General features: G+C 39.5%; 1 protein-coding gene across 1 annotated transcript; it reads left to right on the top strand.

Moving 5' to 3' along the window:
* Positions 1 to 2,846: 2,846 nt before the first annotated feature.
* Positions 2,847 to 5,116, top strand: LOC103444009 (uncharacterized). The gene is given in 3 exon segments (XM_070804484.1): positions 2,847 to 3,861; positions 3,910 to 4,499; positions 4,502 to 5,116. Coding segments are annotated over 3 exon segments (1,185 nt in total). The 5' UTR covers positions 2,847 to 3,370; the 3' UTR covers positions 4,606 to 5,116.
* The last annotated feature ends 3,965 nt before the right edge of the window (positions 5,117 to 9,081 follow it).

Genomic DNA, 9,081 nt, shown 5'->3' with positions numbered 1-9,081 from the left:
GGAGTCTCGACGGGATCGGATATCCAGGAAACTAATCCAGCTTAGCTAAGGACTAGGTTCATAGTCCTAGTAGGTGTAGGATTGGTCGAGGTGATCCGGAGATGGAAACCTAGTCCGAGTAGGATGTAAACTCGGACTCAAGGTTCAGTACTATAAATAGGGGACGCTGTGCATCAGGAAAGGCCCTACAAAATCAATACAAAATTGCCCTGCGCAAACTTTCACAACTTGTGATTTTTCTTTTTCTTTTTTCGCTGACACATCTTCCGTTGGCATCAACAGCACTGTGAAGGCAACCGGTGATATCTTAAGTCGGCATAGATAGCTCTGTCACCGTAGAATTAGCCGATCTCACAGCATCTTCCGTTGGCATCAACAACACTACGGCGAGGACGACTGGTTACCTATCCAAGTCTCGGTCGAGAAGGATTTCCGAATCCTTATTGGTCGAGGTCATCTCATCAGCCTTCTCGGCGAAGTGAGGTGTTACCAGGTTATTGTATTCGGCACATTGACAGCCGAATTTGAGATTAAACTTCGCAAATTAGCAGCCTTGTCTTCAGGCTCTAGAACCCAAGAGGCCGAGAATTGTTCCTTCCTCGGCCGCAATCGCAAGACATAGAAGTCAACAGCGCGCTCAACGCAACATCAACAAATTTACTCATCGGCCGAGCTCGGCCGACGAGTTGGCACGCCCCGCAATCACCGAAGGACGTAGTTAGCTTAGAAAATACTCGGCCTGCGCGCCACGTAGGCTCTATAGTTTCTAGGGTCAACAAAACCATTAATGACAATGCCCCAAATTAATTGTGAACAGCACTAATTAACTCTCAGTTTTTCCTAAGTTCATTGAATTGGACTCAGCAACGCAATCAAATTATTCTTCTCAAGTTCCCTAACTATGAAAAGCATGATAGAGATACATCTCAAAGATTATTAAGTTCTGTGAAAATCATAAGCATTGACAAAGCATTTGTAACTATGAAAAGCATGATACACCTGCCAAGAATTTACTTAACTCAATCATGACTAGTGACTTTTACTACTTGCAAATATAAGTTCATAATGATTAGGTGAAATTCCCTTATATTCTAGCATCAAATCATTGCATGCAAACTAAGTGTGCACCCTTAATAAACATACAAAAATAAGTTTTCTATAAAGCAGATAAGTAAATCGCATTCATGTTTTATGAAACAATAACTAGATGTAATCAATTTATATAAAACATATAATCATGGCTTCGAATTCACCTCTAGCTAAAAAGAAACTTAGTTACACATGTTCATCATAACTAAATAAACAATCTAAAATAAACAATGAAACTTAAAACAAAGATAGAAAGAACTCTGAAATCCAGCAACTTCAATGGATGAATGGTAGGCATGGCACCCGCCAAATCTCTGCAGGAATTTCATATATATAGGGGAAAATGGCTGAATCCAAGGAGAAAAAGGTTTTGGCATTTTTGAGTTATTTTAGGACTCTAAAAATCAGGTAGAAAGTGTTGGAATATGATTAGGATTCCTCCTTGCAACTGGAGATAAGATAAGATAATGTTGGATAAGATAGGATAAGATAGGATAATGTTCCTCTCCAATTAGGATTCCTCTTTCTTGTCTAATTCCTTGCCTTCCAAGCCTCAACTTTAATTTCTCCAGATTTTAGCACATATCTAGCACCATTTAAACATCAAAAACGTCCAGCCCATATGCTATCCACGCCTGCTATCTAATCCAAGTCCAAAACTGCTCCAAATTGCTCCATTTTGCCATTTATTGTCATCTTTACCAATTGGACCTACAATTAATAATACGAAAATAACTTAAATTACTACAATAAATTGAAATTAACTAAATAAATGCAAAGAAATAAGATAACAAAGTCGCATAAATATGCTCCTATCAAAACTCTAGATCGAGAGTGTTCCTCGGCCATAGTTGCTCGATCTAGAAGTCAGCAATGTGATTCTACATCACCACTACATTCATCTTGTTCGCCCAATTCACCTTGGTGGCTAGGTGACACGTCCGAATCAATCACAAAAAGGATGTAGTTAGTTCTTAGTTATTCGGTCTGCGCGCCATGTAGACTTGGTAGTTTTTGGGTCAATAATTGTTTATTTCATTTGATGTGCTCGTTTGAAGAAACATTCAACTCAAGCTGCTAGCTACGTTCTTATCGCGAAATGTCAAAAGCTATATTTATAATCCAAAAATGTATGGTTTCTAATTTATAATCAAAATAAATGCTTCTAGCTAGCTAGTAATGTCATTGAATTTTTTTTTCCCTTTCAGATCGCATCTAATGTTATTGTTTGTTTGTTTTTTTTTTTTTTGAACAAACGATAATATCTACTGTTATTTTTTGTTTGAACAAAACTTGGAGAGGTCGTTGAAGGTGGGCTGAGGCTTTGAGGGACGTGTGTGGGTTCTTTTTATGCATATACTCAAAATATAAGCATATTTTTAAAAGAAAATGTTAAGGAGACTACATTGTATCATCTCAGCAGAGAAAGCATGTCTTTTTATTACTATTCCATGCTAGCAAAATGTAACATATATCTATGATTCCAAGTGAAGCAATGCATATATGGCACCCCGAAGTCGCTGTGTATGTTACAACCAATTACGCTTAATTATAGCAGGTTGATTGGGAAAATTACACTCCATGCATTCTATGCATGAAGGACGAAGCAACGGCCAAACTCAATTCTCGTTGCACCAGCCATTTCTTTCTCACGGTAAAATTTGGCTCCATCCATCTTTTAAGACCTCTCCATTCTCTCCCTATTTTAAAACCTATTTGTAAATTAACCGTCCCATATATCATCTCTCCCATCCCCCAATTGTACATATCATTTTCCACTAGACCAAAAAAAAAAAAAAAAAAAAAAACGCCTCTCTCTGTAGTCCTCCCTCCATGACTCTCTGATCAGCGTGTGATGTGGTTTTCACTCATAATGTCTCGCTAATTTACACATGCATCGTACAAGTTATGATGATGATGATGACGAGCAAGTAAAGTGTATTAATTGGCGGAGAATCACATTAAACACACCGATCTGGGTCGAAAATTCAAGAGAAATGAAGGTGCAGAGGATGAGGTAGTTAATGTTGTTATGGTCTAGAATGCAAAGCACTCGTGTGGCCCTCGTGGGTGGGAATCACACCGCTGCCCGGTTTTGCACTCGCTAAATTCTTTTGGCTCTCCGCGCTAAATCTCCCTCTCTGTCCCATAACAATCATTCATATGCTCTCCTTTTTTCTCACAATTCAATATTTTACTTGTCTTCACATCGGCCGAATTATCAGTCTAGTAATTCTTGAATTTTGCATGCAACATTAGTACTAAATTTTTTTTCATAACTATGGCGATCAATTTGATCCAAGGTTTCCATACCAAACACCAACCGAAGCACGCTGCTCCAATCGAATTGTATTCAGATGCCAAAGTACTTGGTTATTCGAATTCCAGAGCCTTGATCCTCGTCGCTCGTTGTTTGATCTTGGCTTTGTGCATCGTTTCACTCCCATGGTTGTGCTCACTCATCCCCACTGCAACCACTTCTCTGCATGACATAATTAGCTCATCTGACGTGGTTAATCTGGAGCTCAAGCCTTTGATCTTCAGGGACTTGGCTAACGAAGGCCTATACAAGAGAGGCACACATAAAGCTGTTTTTGTAAGCAGTAGGGACGAAGAAGCTACCAAAGCATCTCAGATCCTCGATAACGAAGATATTAACGAAATTGAGCTTATCAAATCTGACAAACAAAGATCAATCCCTGAAAACTCAATTGACTTTGCATTCGTCTCTGCCTTCACTGCCGCCTCAAAGTTCATCGAAATGACTCTTTAAATCAGTGGGATTATCATGCTTTAGCTCAGCAATGATGCCTCCAACAGCTTCAAGAAGCCAGACAACTACAAGATGGTGTACTTGAGGTGATTAGACACAACTGTTTTGGCAATGGGGAAGACCAGCACCCACGCAACCGAAACTTCATCCTCTACCACCACCTCTCCCACAAGAAGAAGGCTATTGGCTGAGGAGGCAAAGAATGAGGCGTTGAAGAGGCTAGAAGATGTGCTTCTAAAACCCCCTAGAGCCTCGTCTGGGAAATCGAGGTGGTACTTGAAGCGAACGAGGTTCCTCCCAGACTTGATGGGTGACTCGCTCGAAAGCTATCCTAGAAGGGTTTTTATTGACGTAGGATTACTGGAGAATGAAGGCGGAAGTGGGACGAGCTGGTTTGCGAAGAACTACCCTACCCGGAACAAGAACTTTGAGATGTACAAGATCAAGACTGTGATAGAGGAGAGTTCCGGGAAGGAGGTAGTTCAGACTAGAATGTCAGAGTGGCTGAACAAGAATGTTAAGGAGAAGGAGTACGTGGTGATGAAGGCCGAGGCCGAGGTGGTGGATGAGATGGTGAAAAGTAGAGCGATTCACTTGGTGGATGAGCTTTTCTTGGAGTGCAAGCCATAGAGACATAATGACAAAAAATTAATGTTAGGAGTCGCAGGGCATATTGGCAGTGCTTGGCATTGTATGGGCAGCTTCGGGATGAAGGTGTTGCGGTGCATCAATGGTGGGGCTAGACAAAAAAAAGTTTTCGGGCATGGAGAGAGAGAGCAGAGGGAGTTGCACGAGTTCAGAGAGAGAGGTAACAATATAGCAAGCAAAAACTGTCGTTGTTTTGATTATTTTTCTTCTTTTTTGTTTTCTATTTCGATTGCATTTGTTTTGTTGGTGTGTACTACTTTGTATGTATGGACTTAGAGTTCATATAATTCATCTTCATAAAGAAGAAACTCTCTGCAAGATCTTGACGATGATAAAAGAAGATGAAGCATTTATGACACAAATGATGGTTTCAACTGAAAGGTGTACGGTGTTTTGTTCTTAAACAAACAAAGAAATACAAAGAGAGAGATACATATATATAATGTGCTGTTGCAGATACATATATATAATGTGCTGTTGCTAATTATGTCATTGATTTTTGGTACTTGTATCATTTAGTCATGATTCAGAGCTAAGCTGCTCAGATGTGTATGAACTAGGATCACAGTTTTACTGGCTAGTAAGAAATTTCAAAATTTTCTCATATATGAGACGTCTAATTTCAGCTTCTTTTAATAATATTATATATGCATTTTATTAAATTTTTTTTTCTCTCGTGTGGATTTGAATTATCTAGTTTCACCAACCTTGTTGTGTTAAAAATGTTCTATCTTTCTTGCCTTGGATACGGAAAGGTTGAAGGAAATTTTGTGAAAAACATGTTCATTTGAACAACATCTATAGCATGCAATTAACATTTAAAGGCGGAATCATGCTTGTATGCACTCAAAAACAAAACATTACCCATGAAATTCAAAGCCTAGTAGAAAGGTGAACCAAGACTCAACTCAAGAACAAAGTGAGTTGAGATATTTTATACCTTTATTGATTCCTCTTTGCATAAGCAAAGGCTAATCACCCAAGGAGAAGGCCTCCATTCCTTGCTTCTTAGTTCCATCGATTTCTTGGAGGAGGATGGTAGAAAGGATTCTCCAAGTTCCCAAAATTGAGAACCTCTAATTTTTCCACACCAAGGAGGGACTTGAAGAAGAGATGAGTGACCTTGGAGGAAGATAGAATGCTAGCTAATCTCCTCCAAGGGGGCTGGCCTCTTAGAGAGAAAAGGATAGCATTGTGTTCTCATCCTTTCCCCAAAAGAAAACCCTAAGGATGAAATGGCTATAAAGTTGCCTTTATACCACCTCACAATGAAGTGGCAAACTTGCAATTAAAGCAAGTTCACTACCCTCCTCTATTTGGCCGGCCTTAAGGGTTTATTGGGCTTTCAAGCCCTTTGTTTATTCAAGTTGTCATACAAGTTGAGTTAATGGGCTTGACATTCAAATCTCATTAGGCATTGCGGCCCAAAACTAACCCGAGGTCTTTAACGAACTTTATTCGTTTGGTTAATTGACATATTAATTAATCCTTGCCATAAATAATTAAACCATTTAACTATCCTTACTCATATCCGTTGTTTCTTCAATCTCTACCTTACACGGTGTACGATCCATTAGGTTCCTTTTAGCGAAGCAGTGGGCGATTAGAACTCTTTCAAATCGATTGTGAATTGAAACTTACTTTCAATTCTCCCTTTAGTGATTATACACGTTTAGGGCTTCCACAAACCATGAGTGACACATAGCAGTATGTCATGGTTACCCAAGCTAATCAGAAGAGGTGGAGAACCTATTCAGTTTAGGATTACAATGCAATACGGTCTTTCTTTAATACAATACTTTTGACCACGGTTTGATAGTTTAATCATGTCTACTATCCAATGTGATTCATTTACTTATATGATTACCTTGAATGTGATTTGGAATGGCTTCCTAAATCTCATTTATACTCTGGCCAGAGATTCTTAATCATATCATAGAGTATTCTCCCTTAAACGGTTTGAAGGTTAGAGATCCCTTGTTGCGCATTCACTTGCCTCCATGGCTAAGTGACTTAACCCCAACTATGCCGTGGACACCCTCTGACAGAGTGACTTTGACATAGTCAAAGATCAAGGACCTAACCACAAGACAACTATGATGCCTCAGGTCAAAGGACTACTTTGCATTATCCCAACCATGAGTTCTCATGTGACATGAGTATGAGAACTCCTTGTTGATCGTGTTTAGTGGACTCATTCTCTATTGAGCACCTACATGCTTGTCTTGGTGTCAATCACACCAATGACTCGAGACTAGTCACTCTCCCTGAGAGAAGACACAACACGTACTGATCTTAACAGACTGTCAATGCCCAATTGGCAATCTTATGATCAGGAACGTTTAGGATATGTATACGAAAGAGAATGGTCTCATGAATCTAACTTCTTCCAATTACATTCTCCTAATTACATATTCCTTGGACTTATTGTTTAAGCATATAACATTTATATGAGACGGCTTAAAACAATAATCTTTGCCCTTGATATTAAACTAGATTAGTTTAACATGTGAAATGTCCGTAAAGTATCATCATATGATTGCTTTTAGGGCACATTTCCAACAAAGGTTTGAGCCAGTTTGGGGTTAGCCCAGTAGTGAGAGTGGTGGGTCGGTAGGAGTAGGCTAAAGATTCAGGGTTCGAAACTCTTCTTTATAACTCGAAAGTTGTCAAGAATTTGTCTGTGGATCATTAGGGGATATTTGCATTTTTTTTGAATTACTCAACGCTTTATTCTTGAGGCAAAAAAAATGGAGCTCGTTTGGATGTGCTTTTAAAATGACTAAAAGTGCTTTTAGAGAAAATGTTTTTTGGTTCCAAAAGCACATAAAGTGATTTCTGCAAGAAGCACCAGTTATGTGCTTTTTCCAAGAAGCACTTTAAGTGTTTCTAGAATTTACTTGCATTTTTACTAAGGATTGGTTCCAAAAATATTTTCACCAAGAGCGCTTTCAGTCATTTTAAAAGCACATCCAAAAAAGTTTTTAGATACCTTCAATTGCTTGTTTTCCTTTTATATCCTAATATACAAGCAATAATGGATGGGAGATGTGGTAACCGATATGGGACCTCAAATGTAAGAGTAAATGATCTTAATGACTTGTTTGCTTTTGTTATATGTGTTATGGTTTTGCTCACCAAAATTGTTGGATGAGGTTTGGAGTCGAAATCTAGACAAATAAATGTTTGACAATATCAGACACTTACGAATGTGCACAATTACTTGATCAACCATGCCGACCAGCAACAATATTATGAAGGTTGTTCAGAGTGTTTAAGTGGCTGCATGACAATGGTTTCAAAGGGTTTTCTAAGTGTTTAGGCGTGTTCACGCCGCGCTTAGACCAACTCTAATAATGGGCTAAAACTTATAATTCCCCTTCCCCCTCCAAAAATAGTCTGCTCTTTCACTTGCAGGAAATGAAGTTTTAATTAAGGCTGTGATTCAAGCAATACCATCCTACCCTATGAATCTTTTTAAATTCCCGACTGTGGTTTGTAAAGATCTTGATTCTTTGTCTGCGGGTTTTTGGTGGGGCAATTCTGGAGGACATAGACGGATCCATTAGGTGAGATGGGATAATTTGGGATTGCCTAAGTGTGCGAGGGGTTTAGGCTTTCGGAATTTCCAGGACTTTAATGAGGCTTTGCTGCTTAAACAATGTTGGTGTCTAATTCGCAACCCTAATTCCCTATGGGCTCGGACTCTTAAGGCGCGTTATTTTCCTCATTCATCTTTCTTGGATGCTAAATTGGGCAGTCGAGCTTCGTGGGCTTGGGCTAGCCTTCTTGTAGGAAGAGATATTCTCAAAATTGGTGCCCATTGGCAAATTATGGATGGTAGGGACACTCGACTTTGGATTGATAGGTGGTTACCCTCGCTTCCTCTTGGTCATCTTACTCCCCGATACCCCACTTATGTCACTATGAATACAAGGGTTTCTTCCCTTATTTGCCCCAGTTCTAGAACTTGGGACATTGATTTTTTACTTCCGTTGATTTCTGAGGAGGAGGTCAAAGCAATTCGTGATACTCTATTGGGGAATTGTTCTCGCCGTGACTGTTTGATTTGGACTTCGAGTAAAAATGGTCAATATTAGATTACGTTGGGTTACCATTGGATTCATTCCTCACGGGTGATGGTGGGGGCTCCTCATTCTTTGGTTCCAAGTAATTCAGAGGATTTGATTTGGAAGGCTTTGTGGACTATTAATGCACCACCAAAAATTCGCATTTTCTTATGGCAGGCTGTGAGAGAGGCTTTGACAATGATGGGGGAATTATACTCACACAGGTCTGCCTCATCTCTTTTGTGTCCAATTTGTCAGAATCATGAGGAATCTATTATGCATATGCTTTTGCGGTGTCCTTGGGTGGAGCCAATTTGGTTTGGTGGTCATCTTAGTCTTCGGATGGTTGGCGATAGGGTTGCTTCTTTTTATCAATGGTTCCGTAATATGATCAATGTGACTTCTCATCCGCAAGATAGATTGCGGTTTCTTACAGTTATTGCCTTTACTTGCTGACACTTATGGAAAGTGTCACATCCCAGCTCAGGCCCCCACCACATC

The sequence above is a fragment of the Malus domestica genome, chromosome 09 (assembly GCF_042453785.1).
Source record: "Malus domestica chromosome 09, GDT2T_hap1".
NCBI classification, from domain to species: Eukaryota; Viridiplantae; Streptophyta; class Magnoliopsida; order Rosales; family Rosaceae; genus Malus; species Malus domestica.
The sequence above is the reverse complement of the archived record's forward strand: the minus strand, read 5'-3'. Positions and strand labels throughout refer to the sequence as shown.